The 14,547-nt window shown below is 40.6% G+C and overlaps 4 protein-coding genes across 5 annotated transcripts in view; 2 read left to right on the top strand and 2 right to left on the bottom strand.

Annotated features, from left to right (window-relative positions):
• The first annotated feature begins 509 nt into the window (after positions 1–509).
• Positions 510–4,972, top strand: LOC140800672 (protein unc-13 homolog). Its single transcript, XM_073155441.1, has 5 exons — positions 510–724; positions 1,590–2,483; positions 2,740–3,201; positions 3,311–3,497; positions 3,567–4,972. The coding sequence occupies exons 1-5, from the start codon at positions 524–526 to the stop codon at positions 4,565–4,567; spliced, it is 2,745 nt and encodes a 914-aa protein (XP_073011542.1). The 5' UTR covers positions 510–523; the 3' UTR covers positions 4,568–4,972.
• Positions 4,973–5,194: 222 nt separating this feature from the next.
• LOC140801462 (exocyst complex component EXO84A-like) lies at positions 5,195–11,283 on the bottom strand. The gene is made up of 8 exons (XM_073156601.1): positions 11,064–11,283; positions 10,788–10,885; positions 9,609–10,656; positions 8,604–9,098; positions 7,963–8,151; positions 7,368–7,498; positions 6,249–6,427; positions 5,195–6,167 (listed from the first exon to the last, which is right to left on the bottom strand). The coding sequence occupies exons 1-8, from the start codon at positions 11,214–11,216 to the stop codon at positions 5,473–5,475; spliced, it is 2,988 nt and encodes a 995-aa protein (XP_073012702.1). The 5' UTR covers positions 11,217–11,283; the 3' UTR covers positions 5,195–5,472.
• Positions 11,284–12,326: 1,043 nt separating this feature from the next.
• LOC140801039 (large ribosomal subunit protein bL28c) lies at positions 12,327–13,763 on the top strand. Its single transcript, XM_073156029.1, has 2 exons — positions 12,327–12,611; positions 13,339–13,763. Exons 1-2 carry the CDS (start codon positions 12,395–12,397, stop codon positions 13,569–13,571), a joined length of 450 nt encoding a protein of 149 aa, XP_073012130.1. The 5' UTR covers positions 12,327–12,394; the 3' UTR covers positions 13,572–13,763.
• Positions 13,764–14,035: 272 nt separating this feature from the next.
• Positions 14,036–14,547, bottom strand: part of LOC140801038 (rho GDP-dissociation inhibitor 1-like) — a 3,048-nt gene continuing 2,536 nt past the window's right edge. For both annotated transcript variants that reach the window (XM_073156028.1, XM_073156027.1), the window contains exon 5: positions 14,036–14,342. In XM_073156028.1, coding sequence (XP_073012129.1) covers positions 14,277–14,342 — 66 coding nt within the window. In that variant the 3' untranslated portion in view covers positions 14,036–14,276. The remainder of the gene's footprint in view (positions 14,343–14,547) is intronic.

The raw sequence follows: 14,547 nt of genomic DNA, 5'->3' as shown, positions 1-14,547 counted from the left end.
CAAAATTTGAGGGTTATTGCAAAGAAAGCCAAGGCGAGAAACGGTTGGGAGTTAACCGCGTCCTGTGTGTTGTCTTCCCAAATAGAATGGGAACCTTGGGATTAGAGATCCATGTGATGATCTCGTGTCATCTGGGATCCTCGTTGTCTTCCCAAATAGCAACCGATCCTCCTCTATCTCCCCACCTTCAAATGCATCGACCTATCTATCTATAGAATTCCTTCGTCGTGCGCGACCAAGACCGAGCGCCAACCGCCAACCGCCTGAGACGGCGACGATGCCCCGCCGCCGCCAGTCGGGGTCGTCGTCGTTCGCCGACGAGGAGGCGGAGGATCTGACGTGGCCGTTTGGGAAGCTCGAGGGGGTCGACCGGGACGAGCTGAGGGAGACGGCGTACGAGATATTCTTCACGTCGTGCCGGTCGGCGCCAGGATTCGGGGGAGGGTGCAGGTGGGGATTTGACGGCGGCGGAGAGGGGGGAGGAGGAGGAGCGACGGGAAGAGGAGGAGGAGGAGGTGGAGGAATGACGGGAGCGAGCAGTAGGATAAAGAGGGCGTTAGGGTTGAGGACGAGGAGGGCCGCGCCGATGCGGCCGATGGCGTCGCCGGTGGTGGGGAAGACGAGGCAGAGACCGATGACGTCGGCGGAGATCATGAGGCAGCAGATGGGAGTCACCGAGCATAGCGATAACCGGATGCGGAAGACCCTCGTGAGAACCAGTCAGGTAAAACATGTGGAAGATAGGAATGAATATTACTGAGAATTTAGCCTTGCAATTTTGGGTTGGGGGCTTTCCTAGAGATGTCTGATTTGAAAAGAATGCCGTCTCAAGTTCGCCTTTTGCGTGTTTGATGAATTGCCTCTCAGAGTTTGTCTATGACGTTTGCAAAACACTCATGAGGGCAACTTCTGGATAATAAAACAATCTAATCATACGAAAACAAAGAGGTTCTAGCTTGACTACTTAATGAGAATAGAAACGGGTACCTATTCATTGATGAGAGACAAACTTGATCTAGTAATCGTCTGGGTTGGGTGCCCGTAATGAGGTGGTTTTGGTAGTTACCCATGTTGCTAAGAACTATGGTGCGATATATTTTGGTTCCTCTTCTTTTTATCTCCTTTCTCCAAGCAGTTGGCAGACACTAAATTGCAAACTACAGGAAAGTCCTGCTTTGAATGTGAATCAAGTGATTAGGAACAAGGTCCCGGTCTATGATTTACCTAGCTATGACTAGAATTTAGTATAAGAACAAATGCTTTATTTTGTTCTTTTTCCAAGCATAAGTTAATACAGAATGACATTGCTAATCTGCTATACATTCTGAGTGTTTTCCAGTAGTAGAATTTCTGTTCTTTACTTCAGTGGTCTTCTTAGTTGACTTATGTAACTTTGCTATCAAAGCCTAGAATGGGTTTCCTTTACCATGACCTTAGAGCGTGCTACATCTACAGAGAAAAAAGAATTGCACGAGCACACAAAGACATAACTACAAGAATTCAAGAAAAATGTCAAAGCAGTGATATTGGTTTTGGATAGTAGGCATAATCTAATGATTTTCCTAATTTTGTTTCTGTCTCTTTATTAGATGGGAAGGCGAGCAGAGACGATGATTCTTCCCCTTGAGCTCCTCCGCCAATTAAAACCATCCGAATTCAGCGATATGCACGATTACCATTTATGGCAACGGCGCCAGCTCAAGATCTTAGAAGCAGGCCTAATCTTATACCCCTTGGTGACTTTGGATCGAATGAACTCTGCTGCACTTCGTTTCCGTGAGATCATGAGATCTAGCGAGATTAGGCCCATTGATACAAGCAAGAACTCTGAATCCATGCGCACCCTGGGCAACTGCGTGATTGCATTAGCTTGGCGCAATCCTAATGGTACTCCTATAGAAGTGTGTCATTGGGCTGATGGCTACCCCCTTAATATGCACATATATCTATGTCTCCTCCGTACCATCTTTGATCTCAGGGACGAGACTGTGGTGCTAGATGAGGTCGATGAGCTACTCGAGCTGATGAAGAAGACATGGAATACCTTGGGGATCAATAGGATGATCCACAATGTATGCTTCACCTGGGTCCTGTTTGAGCAATATGTTGTGACTGGGCAAGTAGAGCCAGACCTACTATGTGCAACCTTGGCAATGCTGGTCGACGTTGGAAATGATGCAAAGAGGCTTGATCGAGAGCCAGGGTATGTGAGGGTATTGTCTGCCACATTGGCTTCGATGCAAGAATGGGCAGAGACGAAGCTTTTGGATTATCACGAGAGCTTTGAGAAGGGTGCCACGGGAATGATGGAGGTGGTGTTGTCCTTGGCGCTCTCATCGGCAAAGATACTTACTGAAGATGTATCAATAGCTGGAAGTGCAGCAGCACTGGTTGAGCTCGAATATGGAACTCTCCGCAACTCATTGCCTCGAAATCGTGTTGATCAGTACATCAGATCCTCAGTGAAGAGCGCTTTCACGAAGGTTTGTAGTTATAAGTCTTTTTGTTATCTTCTTTTTACACACTACATCTGAACATATTGGGCATATTGACCATGATATCTGATAAACCTTGCATTTTCTTCTTCTTCTGCTAACAAGTGATCTTTGGTTATATCACTCACTTGATGTTAGATTCTTCTCTTTTTCCAGTAACAATTAATTTCCTATTTGAGCTTGCAAATCCTAGATCATTCCATGAGCTTGTTATCTTGTATAACATCACCAATTCTCATGGCAGATATATGAGAACGGTAATGGGATAATTGACAGCATGGTTGTAGAAGTAGAAGAGGACCCATGCGATACCTTGATGAATCTTGCAAAACAGACTGAAAATTTGGCCATAGTAGAGAAGGAAATCTACAGCCCTATAGTGAAGAAATGGCACACTTGTCCGACTGCAGTCGCGATGGTGACCATCCACGGCTGTTTCGGCATCGTGCTCAAGCAGTACGTCGGGAGGATGTCTCGCCTGACCAACGAGTCCGTCCGCGTCCTCCAAGCTGCAAGCAAGCTCGAAAAGCTCCTCGTCCAGATGATCACGGATGACTCCACGAGCAGCGAGGATGGCGGGAAGGGAGTCCTCAGAGAGATGATCCCTTATGAAGTCGAATCCATTACCTTGAACCTCATGAAGGTTTGGATTGATGACAGGCTAAGGATTGGAAGGGAGAGGGTGAACAGAGCCAAAGAGACCGAGGTGACTGTACTCCTCATTCTCGATTCATTGCAGTCGTGTAGATGTTAACAGACAAGCCTCTTGCTTAATTTGATGTGTAACTAAGTCTCGTTTGTTTTCATGATCATAGAGTTGGAACCCGAAATCGAAGGCAGAGCCATACGCGCAATCTGCAGTGGATCTGATGAGGCTGGCCAAGGTGACAGTGGACGAGTTCTTCGAGATTCAAGTGGCAGCCCGGGAGAAGTTAGTGCAAGATCTTGCAGATGGAATCGATGGCCTCATCCAGGACTACGCTGCCTTCGTTGCATCATGTGGTAAGTCTTTTGCCCCCACGATGTGTTTGTTTGCAGAAATGCTAACTGGCTTTTGTCTAATGATCTAAGGAACGAAGCAGAGCTACGTCCCGGAGCTGCCGCCGTTGACGAGGTGCAACCAGGACTCGAAGCTCCTTCAGCTATGGAAGAAGGCGGCACAGCCGTGCCAGTCCGGCATGGACACCGTGGAGCAATCGGCCGACAAGCCCAGGCTCGTCACCAGCAAGTCTGCGAGGGCCAAAGGTGAGAGCCACCACACCAGCCGCGGCACGCAGCGGCTCTACGTCAGGCTCAACACCCTCCACTATCTCCACTCGTCCCTCCATTCCGTCGATAAGTCACTCTCCTTCTTCTCCCGGGGAGGCCGCGGCCATGGTCCCTCGCCGTCCCCCCACGGCGGCTTGGCGCGCCGCCGCACCGTGGCGCCCACGCACTTCGATCACGCGCGCGCCACCTTACACTCCTCCATCGTCCACGTTTCCGAGCTCGCCGCCTACCGCCTCGTCTTCCTCGACTCCGCACACTCATTCTATGACACCCTATACGTCGGTAGCGTAGTCGAGGCCCGGATTCGCTCTACGCTCCATACGTTGAAACGAAATCTTACGCTCCTAGTCGGCATGCTAACCGACCGCGCCCAGCCTCTTGCCGTCCGGGAGGTCATGAAGGCATCCTTCGAGGCCTTTCTGATGGTGCTTCTCGCCGGAGGGAGTTGGCGAGCGTTCACGCGGGCTGACCATGTCATGGTGGTCGAGGATTTCGCGAGTTTGAAACGGATTTTCTGCAGCGCCGGGGAGGGACTGGTGGCGGAGGAGGTGGTGGAGAGGGAGGCTGCAGTGGTGGAGGAGGTGGTGGAGCTGATGGCCCTGCCTGCCGAGAAGTTAGTAGAGGAATTAAGCATGATGGCCACCGGTCTTTCGTCGGCCAAGGTGCCGGTTTCCCCGCCCCCCATGACTGGTCGGTGGAGTCGAACTGATCCTAATACGATCCTCCGGGTGCTCTGCCACCGGGACGAGGAGGTGGCGAACCGATTCCTGAAGAGGACCTTCGAGCTACCGAAGAGGAGGTGACGTGAAACTTTCGCTGCCTCTGTTCTTCCTACAGTTACAGGATCCTCAGGATCCACCGGGACCAATAGAGAGAGAGAGAGAGAGAGAGAGAGAGAGAGAGAGAGAGAGAGAGAGAGAGAGAGAGAGAGAGATCGCTAAATGATAGATTGGAAGGAGACGGCTGCGGGGTGTGCTAAAATACAGCATGCAGACGTAGAAGCAAAGGGCAGGCGGGAAACCTTAATGACGATGAATGGGTTCCTGAGAATTCAAGAATTCCATGTGTTTTTCTTTTTCTTTTCTTTAATTAATTAATTAATTAATTTTTTTGAATCGTACTTAGATTGTACATTCTTTGGTTCTTTAAAAGAGATGGAAATATGATTTTGATATCATAAGTTCTTGTATTCAGAACTATTCATCAAATCAAAATTCAGCCAGCTACTGCGTACAAGTTCTGAAGCTTTTTTGGAAGATGTGAAGTTAGTCAGTGGTATCAAAATAAATTCGCAATTTATCTGGAAGATATTCTTTTTTTTTTTTTTGGATGCAACAGGATTATTTGTACTTATAGGCAATGTGATAAAAGGGAATTGCAGAAGAGTATCGTAATTCCCATCAGATTCTTTCATACAACTAAGATGCTGGTTTTGCACAGAGAAACCTTTCATTTCATCTTTTCATACAACTAAGACAATTGACATGTTCTGTTCTTATGGAACAGAGAAACATCTGCTACTTTCTTTTCAACAACGAAAAGATACAAACAAGCATTAAAAGGGAGAAAAAAAAATGATCCGTTCTCGTAAGCAAGAAAACCGTTACATAAGATCTTAGTGCCATCTCGGAGGATTTGTGCTTGAAGCTTCTCTCTTTCTTTCTGAATTCTTTGCAGCACTGATACTCTTATGCCGCTCAGGGCCACCTTAGAGCCGAATTGAATCAGCTGCTTTGCTACTGTGATTCTTGACTGACTCAAAATCTTCGCGTTGCTTTCTGGAACTCTTGCCAATGGCCAAATCAGTAGCTTCAGAAAAGCATTTGTTGATGCTCAAATCCTGAACCTCATAACTGGTTATCTCATTTCCAACTCTCAGCTTGTCATCTTGCATGAGCTCCTGTGAAGTAGTATATGAATTACTGTCGTCAACTTCAATGAACCAATCCATATCCCTACTTTGGACAACAAAATCGAGATCAGTAGCTTCGTCCTGTGTAGTGGAGGGACTTCCACTAACATCAAAAAATGCAGCAGAACCTTCTGAATCTCTGGAGCTATCCTTTGCAGAGTCCAGATTGTCGGAAACTTCAGAAACTCTTGCATCCAGTTCCGGATCTTCTATATCAGGAAAATCTTGTGCCTTGTTTTTGATTGATTGACCTTCAATGGTGATGTATTCGCCCTTTTTGGCGGATATCACCTCAGGAATTATCACAGCCTCTTCTACTTTCCTCTCCTCTCCTTCCTCCCGCTCGCACAGTCTATCCTCTCTGATGTTGTATCTGGCTGCATCTTGTTCATCTTCCACGTGAACATAACAACTGTTGGAACTTGTAGAGAACTGATCACCATTGCAAACAGATCCAACATCGCCTTGCAGTTCTTTGGGAGATTTGAAACCTATGTTATCATTTGCAAGTACATCAGTCATATTTTCAGCAGCAACCTCGAAGGCATCAAGTTGATCGATGAGATCCAGACCTCCTTGAGCATCCTCTCCAATTGGTGGGCTTACATCTTCCTGCTTTCTCATGCTCGATCTCTCTGCAATGGTAGCAGCAGTTCCTTCCTGGGACTGTGAATCATCTATCTCAACTTCCAAAAGCTTTTTAATTGCCGTTTTTGCAGAATTCGTGGCCCATTTCTCATCACGCACATCACTGTACAAACATATTGAATTGTTCACTCATGCCAACGAAGTATGTCTTTGTTTGAACTGAGAAAGTATTAAGGTCTGATAGAATAAGTATGTCATTGGAGCTCTATCGAGCTTTATTTAATGAAATGCACGACTCCGGCCATTGTCCTAGGAATATATGCTACTGTAGTTGACTTTCATGTCTTTTCCTCTTCCACCGTTATTAAATAAACTATTGTATAGCTTGCTAATTTGGACATTAATCTTATTTATCATATATAAGAGCTAGAATGCATCAAACTGCCAAGTAAATGTGAGAAAAGTGACTTGCAGAGAATATATTGAGGAACTAAAGTTTTTCACATGCTTAAATTCTTTATAAATTATTATAAAAGGTTATGCAATGAGTTGGATAAGATAAAATTATATATATATATATATATATATATATCACATCTCCTACAGAGTATTTCATCATTAAATCTTAAATCTAAAGCTGAAAATTATGAGAGATCTGCCGCACTTGTTGTCCAAGGTTGAAATTTTCAGTTTCATATAACAACCCAAATGATTAAAAGTACAACAAAGAAGTGACTAATTTCTGAAGGCTTTTCTGCATTGCACAAACACAGATAAGAACTCAAGATTCCCGAAGTAAAATACATTATGCTGATGGTCCATCTACTGCACGGTTATCCAAAAGGCTTCTAGATGAAAAACTTAACTATGCCAATAATACTTGCAACCAAGAGATTGCTAATATGTCAAGAAAAAAACAGTTGCAACCAAAAGATTTGACCCATAGAAGATAGCAATGCATTTTTTAACCAATAAGAATTTTACCTTACCAACACCTATAGAGGAAAAAGAAAATAATAGCAAGAGATCAAATGGTTAAAGGAGACTTCTTGATGCGAATGCTATTAAACCATATAGAGCGTGAAAAATAGTTCAGGTGCTACCTGTCCAGATCACGTTCAAGTGCAGTAGCTTCTGCTCTCTCTAACAAGTACATTGTAACAGCCTTGAGATCATCTGAAAAGAACCCGCCAAGCTGTGCAAATTCTGCCAGAAAATGAATATCTAAATAGACCTGCAATACAAGATCAAGTAGAGAATTAGGAGATAATCATTATGAACAGACAATACAGATGGTCCAGAAAGAAATAAGATAATCCAGCAGAAAATGGGCAAATAAATAAAGAAAATAATAACAATATACCAGTATAACTAAGTTCGCTATTCCTTTCACATCTTAATAAAATTTAACTGGGCCTAGCCCATTCATTCTCCCAAAAAAGGAATGCGACTAAGAACATATGGATATTAAAGAACAGGCTAAAATAATGCATGCAATGGATGCTCATCTTCTTAAAACCCTGCATAAAGGATGTTTTTCAAGCTAAACTGGAACAGTGAATAAACAACTGACTCAAAATAACTGGAAAATTATACATTTTGATGAAATGAACTGATGTCAAAGAGGTTAAAAGATCAATAACATATCCATCGATGAATCTTGTTAAACTTACTGTTAAGGGAGAAATGTTCTTATACCTGATCTAAAAAACTATGCTTCTGTACATGTGAACAATCCTCGGCAATTTTCCAATACTCTTGGTTATCTGAGAGCCAAAGAATCATAGCCTCCATCAAGTCTCTTAGCAGCTTCTTTGTTATTCGATCCTCGCCAATAAAAATAGATTCAGAAACACTTTTTATCTGCCTCATCTGTATGAATAATGCCTAACAATCATTTTTACAAAGGTATCAGAGAAAGAAAAATCACACAAATCAAAAAATGAATCATTACATAGAAGAATGGAAATGAGGCAATACTTAACAAACAGCTGAAGGTATTTCGTTTTCCTTTTTTAGTTTTAATTAGTAGCATGTCCAGTAAAGAAGGACAAGAAATGAAAGTGAGACTTGCATCCAAGAAAAGTTAATAGCAAGTTCATGTTACTAGTTTAACTGGAAGCCCATGACAGCCTGCATTGCAAGTGTACAGAAGTATCTTCGGAAGAAAGAGAAAATTAACACTCTATATTTTCCTCATAAAATCTTGGAACCTATCATGGCAAATTTAACTGTGTTATCTCTTCAGAGCCCCAAAACAGGAAAAAAGATCAATTCAATTCTGCAGCAAATTTTGAAAAGGAAAAAGAGACTCAAAATAGCTAAAATAAATGCTGTACCTGGAAAGCAAAAGAAGGCATCATATTATGCTCTGAGCTAGGTCTGCATTTACCAAAAATATCTGACTCCAAGTTTATTCTTGCTTCATATTGCACCTTTGACGTGATATCATATATAACTTGCTGGCAGAAACATTCCCATACTCGATCAGCAGCTTCTTCAATAGATAGAATCAGACCATCCAATTTGTTTTGTGAAGAAATATAAGTGTGGTCTGATAGTAAATTGTCCGAGGGCTCACCTCCCTTAAAAACACGAGCAGAAAGGATTGGGAAGAGACCCACAAGTGTTGCAGAATTGGCCAAAAGAGAGAGCTGCTTCTTATACATTTGATCTGAATTACTTCTATGAGAATCATTTGGTAAAGTATCTCTTATGCTAGGAATAGCACTTTCAAGAGAGCACGTATATACATTGAACATTTCAGCAAGGGCCTTTAGAATTGAACTTTCCATTTGAAGGATTACCAACGGGGACATGTCATCCACAACTTCCTGGTCATAAGTATTCTAATAGTGAATCTAATGCAAATTTGTCCTTTAGGAAGCCAATTAAGTTATTGAACTTTCCCTAACATTGTTAAAATATTTAAATATTGAGAAAACTTGGAGGAAAAAGGAACCTCATAGACAGGAAATATCCAAAAGATCAGAAGGAACATAATGTCAATATGACTACCACAATAACCAGGCTGCATAGAGATGTGCAAAATAACCAGCTGTCACCGAGGAAGTCATTAATTAGAAGTCTCAATATCTAAATAAAACATCAGCTTATTGGAAGTCTCAATATCACCAAGGAAGTCATATACTGAAAGTCTCAATGTATAAAATAAAACATCAGCCACAAAGCACATAGAAACAAACTGGAAATTGTTAACAAATGTTGCAGGGGAAAAAGATGACACACTAGAAAGAGAATAACTTATTCTGACTATATGATATAATATTCCATAAAAAAACAAATGAACATGCATCAGATGATTCAAAGGAAATACACCACACCTGAATTAGTGTAATAAACTTTCTTCCACTGCTTGTAAGTAGGCAATAATCCATTTCGGCACCATGCCCTGTTACAGATAATTTTTCCCTAAATATTCCTGCAATAAGAAATCTACCTGGGATACAAGTATCGCCAACAACTAATAGACCAATAACTTTCTTTAAGTGGTCAATATGTATTTGCAATACCACTTTCATGCAAGGTCTGATTAACTTTACTAAGTCTGCCTGCAAGAATATTCTCTGAGATTCCAGTAAAGAGCAGTACGATAGTACACAGTTCACAGCTTCAACTGCCAAAGATAAACTACCACTACTTTCTGAGATGGATTTGACATACTCATCAAATGTAAGGCAGAAGGCTTCAGTTTCTTCTGTGGCCCACTTAATAAGTTCTGAAGTATAAGAGGATGATTCACCATATAGTACAACAAAGCTTCTTGCTACTTGAGAAATGACAGAGAACACAATACGTGCAAGTTCCCTAAGATAATTTCCATGTAGAATTGGTTTGGAGCGCAGAAATTCTTCCCTATAACAAATGAGGCGTGAACGATAAAATCCAAGCAGTAAAAAGCTTGCACGGTTAGTTTCACCAAGCTTGCAGAGTCCATAAAGTGCTTTATGCAGTTCAGTTTGTGACACCCGTGGGTGTTGAGCCACATGAGAAAAATGATTGGCAATCTTGGTCTTGTAAACTGATATTGAAGACATATATGCCATGACCAGAGGTGATGAAGAATCTTCATTGGACATCTTTTCAATGGTTTGGGTTGTCATTTCCAAAAATGTCATAGCTTCCTCCATTTTATGCTCAGAGAGAAGAATATCGACTGTATCAAAGGTATCATCAATGTGCGCCTCACGGCTGCTAGGAGAACAAAGATCAGATTCATTCATTTCATCAATGATGGTCTCAACCAAATACTCGGATAATGCTTTCAAATAGAGATTGCTTGTAAGGTCTTTGATGAGCTCCCTTTGAGTTGAAATATGTCCTTTAAGTTCGCAGAGATCACTTTTCAGAATACCAACCTCTTCAAACACTCTGCATAGTCGAGTAAGGAAAAGAAGAAGTAAAAACAATAATGTATTAAGACCTTTACAATATATGGAAAGAATAGTATGCTTCAGTGAAAAATATAACGGCTATACTCCTTTATACATAGTAGAATGTACCTAATGAAGGCTGAATAATTTGAATAAACATTTCTCCGGAAACCTTCATATGATACTTTCTTTAATTCAAGGAGCTCTGAGCACAAGCGCTTTATACCCTGGAAATCGTTAACCGGCAAATTTAAAAAAAAAAAAATCAATTTAGCATGATGATCCAAATATATGCAGATAAAATTAAGGACGTGAAACATAGAAAAATGGAAAAAGAAAAGATAGTTGAAATTATGAAATAATTCACGCAAAAAACTCCCCCAATGAATAGAAAGAAAAGCATACCTTTGAGGTCATAGACTCGATCTCCGACTCATAGCCTTCATCTGAGCTCGAATCGGATGAGATCTCCGCGCCGTTCCCTGCTTCCCCTTCCACTGCCGTGTCTCCGTTGATTCGTCCATACCGGAAACGGTTTCGCCTCGTAAAAGAAGCCATCGGAGGAGGAGGAAGGAGCGGTTTCGAGGGATATGAGATCCAAAGTATTGTGGCTTCTAGTGCTAATGGAAGGAAGTACCGACCAAATGCTAGGGTTTTGATCCATTGGATCGTCGATTTCTTCCATGGTTGGATGCCGGCTTCACCTTTGTTTCTCCGCCACCAAATGGAATGAATCCTCTATAGCGCTCGGAGGAAATCAGTAATTTTGCCGCCAAAAAATAAAAAGGGAATTTATGAAAAACACCCTAATTTCTTATTATTGATCATTCCGACCCTATCATACGAATATTTATATTTCTCTATTTTGATTTTAATAACTCAAAAACTCTCTCAATAAATTTTTTCCAACAACAACTAATGAAATAGAAAACATTCTATTATTTTAAAAACATAAAAACTAAAAATATACACCATTTCATCTTCTGTAGTAAGAGAAGCATTTTAAGACTCCACAAGATGAATTCATCTCCTATAGTAAAAGAAGAAAACTATATCCTTTAGTGATAAATAGTTTTTTTTTAGTAGTCATTACCATGAAGATGAGTTAAAAAGGTAATTCTAGCTGTAAAATGTATTTAATACTCTTAAAAATAAATGAAGAACTACAATTTCAAGTCAAAGGGGAGACATCTTAGATATATTAATTTTTTATTTTTAAAAGTATTAAAATATTTTTTATTTCGTTAGTTGCTATCGGCGTAAATTATATTGTTGTTGAGATGATTTAAGCAAAAGTGATAAATTTTTTTCACCTCATGAACTATCACTATTTTCTAAAATAATCTTTTAAATCTTGGTTTGGTACATAATGGTTCAGTGAACTTTTTTTGGTACATAATGACTCCTTAATAGAAGGGTCAAGTGAGGTGTTGAGTCATTATGTACCAAAAAATTTTTAAGAAATTATTATAAAAATTTATAATAGTTTATGTAGTGAAAAAAGAAATAATAATGATAGTAAGTGTGCAATAATAAAAGCAAAAGTTAATGTATTTTAATGAATTTTCAAAATATTTAAAAAGAACATTGGTTGGGGAAGTACAGGGGTAGTTTTGTTTGGCGCCCATCTCTTGAGGTTCTAAATATTAGCCAACCAAATCTACCACCGTTATCAATCCATCTTCTTATCTTCTTTCTCCCACTCCCTTCCCCCAGATACAGAGAGAGAGAGAGAGATGGCGGCGTTTGTGACGACGAGTCACTGCTCGACACTCTGCTTCAGGAAGGCGGATACATGCGATTCTTTCAGAACTAGGATTAGGGTTAGGGTTTCGATAACTGGGGCGAGCTCGATGCTAGGGTTCGGGAGCTCCCAATTGGGCGGCGCTAGGATCGCCTTTTCTCAGCCCGCGCCTCTTCTTCCCAAGCTTCCGACCCAGCCCATCGTTGCCAGTAATCTTCTCAGCCTCTTAAATTTCAAAAGATGAACTTTTTTTTTCTTTTTTGCGTTGGGAACTTATAGGTTTAAATTGAGAACATTGGTTTAGTAGCTTCGATTTGTGAAAATTTCCTTCGTGTTCTTAGAAATCCTATTTGTGCAATTCTGGATCCCAATATTTGATAAAGATGAGCCCTTTCCTTTATCCTGAACATTGTGTACTGATTCTGTAATATGATTGTTGTTTTACTAATAATTTAAAAGAGCTAAATTTGACGTCCTTTTCTAATCTTATATGATGGTTACTCTTCAGAGTTTAAATTCGCCTTTCAATTTCGAAACTTCCACCTAATTTTTAAGTTGTAATATGATTTTTTTTTCTTCTTCTTAGTACTTCAACTTTTAAGATATTAGAAGGGCTTGGGTTCTTTTGAACATCAATAAACTATTCTCTATTTTTTCATAAGATACTGGATTATTTACTCTTTAGTCTTTACCTGCCAGTGTTCCATCTACAGTCATTTAATTCTGTATTCAATTATTTAACTATACCACATTCCTTCCTGAAGAGCTGAAACTCATGGAATAATTCTATTGGATTGAGCAATGAGAATGGTGTTCTTTAAGAGTCCAAATATTTGGTTGCATTTATGTAAGCTAGTTTTGATGAGCCCGAATAGAATGTTGTGGTAAGTTTATAGTGACCAAGTTTTCAAGGACTCATTTCTACTCCTGTTTCAGGGAGGATTTGCCCTTTCACTGGGAAGAAAGCAAATAGAGCCAACAAAGTATCCTTCTCAAACCACAAGACCAAGAAGCTACAATTTGTGAACTTGCAGTACAAGAGGGTCTGGTGGGAAGCTGGGAAGCGATTCCTCAAGCTGCGTCTTTCCACCAAAGCACTCAAGACAATCGAAAAGAATGGCTTGGATGCTGTTGCTAAGAAAGCTGGAATTGACCTCAGGAAGAAGTGATTTTGAGCACTACCAGCCTTTTCTCCTTCTGAATTTATTATTTGTTAGTGTTGTGGAAAATCTGACTGCTGTTAAAACGAAATGTTGAGCTCCTCTGTCTTATTATTTGACTTCCTGTGCCTTGTAATTTAGTTTCCCCTGTATTGGGACTTTTGTCATGGCAATTAATTGAATCAAACATTAGTTTCATCAGCCAGTTCAGAATGAACTTTCCACATATATAATTCTCTTGTTTGATTGTTCATCTTTGATTGACTTGCTAAATTGTAGTATCTCTGCTGGCAGCCTAATTTACAATGATGTACCTATGTTGGATTTTTCTGCAATGAATGTTGATTGTGTATTTCATTGCCACTGTGGGAAGCCTTTTGACCATTATTTTGCTGTCAAGGATATCATCCCACTCCAGAATGCAGAGCCCCTTGCAGTTTAGTAAGACAAAGGATATGAGGCTACTGAAATAATGATACAGAAGGAAATAATAATCCACTAGGAATTTTGATCCAGTATCTGTTCACTAAAGATGGAAATGAGAAGCCATACTGGAGGTTCAGATCCACCAACTCATTCAATTATAGACTGTGCATCCAAATCTCCACCAATACAACCTTCTCAAATCTAGGTACATTTGCACTGTAAAATGTTTGACAGTATTTATGTTCTGACTTCCATTGTTTTCAAACATATTAGATACACAGTACTCCCTCAACGCTTCTTGATCTCGAAGGAATAGTTGAGTTCCAGATGGCATCTCTTGTCATCATCTTCAAACTGTAAAATATCAAGCAGGAAAAATCAGATGTGATGTTCCGTAGAAAAGACTTGAGTGATTTTTTTTTCCTGAACATAAAAACATGGAAGGGCAATCTCATATTTTATAGTTGGTGAAGTATGTAGGCTTAACTGCAAAACCATATAAGTTCACCCCAGGAAAAGAAAAGGAAGGTGCTGGTGAAGTAGATATACAATTTCATAG

The sequence above is a fragment of the Typha latifolia genome, chromosome 14 (genome assembly GCF_019914945.1).
Source record: "Typha latifolia isolate L0001 chromosome 14, TyphaL0001v2, whole genome shotgun sequence".
In the NCBI taxonomy this organism is placed as follows: Eukaryota; Viridiplantae; Streptophyta; class Magnoliopsida; order Poales; family Typhaceae; genus Typha; species Typha latifolia.
The sequence above is the reverse complement of the archived record's forward strand: the minus strand, read 5'-3'. Positions and strand labels throughout refer to the sequence as shown.

Bases quoted from the DNA above. Each gene is read 5' to 3' on its own strand.
- LOC140800672 (XM_073155441.1), top strand. From the start codon at position 524: ATGACGGGAGCGAGCAGTAGGATAAAGAGGGCGTTAGGGTTGAGGACG. The intron at 2,484-2,739 runs GTTTGTAGTTAT...TTCTCATGGCAG, and splicing joins TGAAGAGCGCTTTCACGAAG to ATATATGAGAACGGTAATGG. The intron at 3,202-3,310 runs GTGACTGTACTC...TCATGATCATAG, and splicing joins ACAGAGCCAAAGAGACCGAG to AGTTGGAACCCGAAATCGAA.
- LOC140801462 (XM_073156601.1), bottom strand. From the start codon at position 11,216: ATGGCTTCTTTTACGAGGCGAAACCGTTTCCGGTATGGACGAATCAAC. The intron at 10,886-11,063 runs GTATGCTTTTCT...AACGATTTCCAG, and splicing joins TCGAGTCTATGACCTCAAAG to GGTATAAAGCGCTTGTGCTC. The intron at 9,099-9,608 runs GTGTGGTGTATT...ACTTATGACCAG, and splicing joins AGTTTATTACACTAATTCAG to GAAGTTGTGGATGACATGTC.
- LOC140801039 (XM_073156029.1), top strand. From the start codon at position 12,395: ATGGCGGCGTTTGTGACGACGAGTCACTGCTCGACACTCTGCTTCAGG. The intron at 12,612-13,338 runs GTAATCTTCTCA...CTCCTGTTTCAG, and splicing joins GACCCAGCCCATCGTTGCCA to GGAGGATTTGCCCTTTCACT.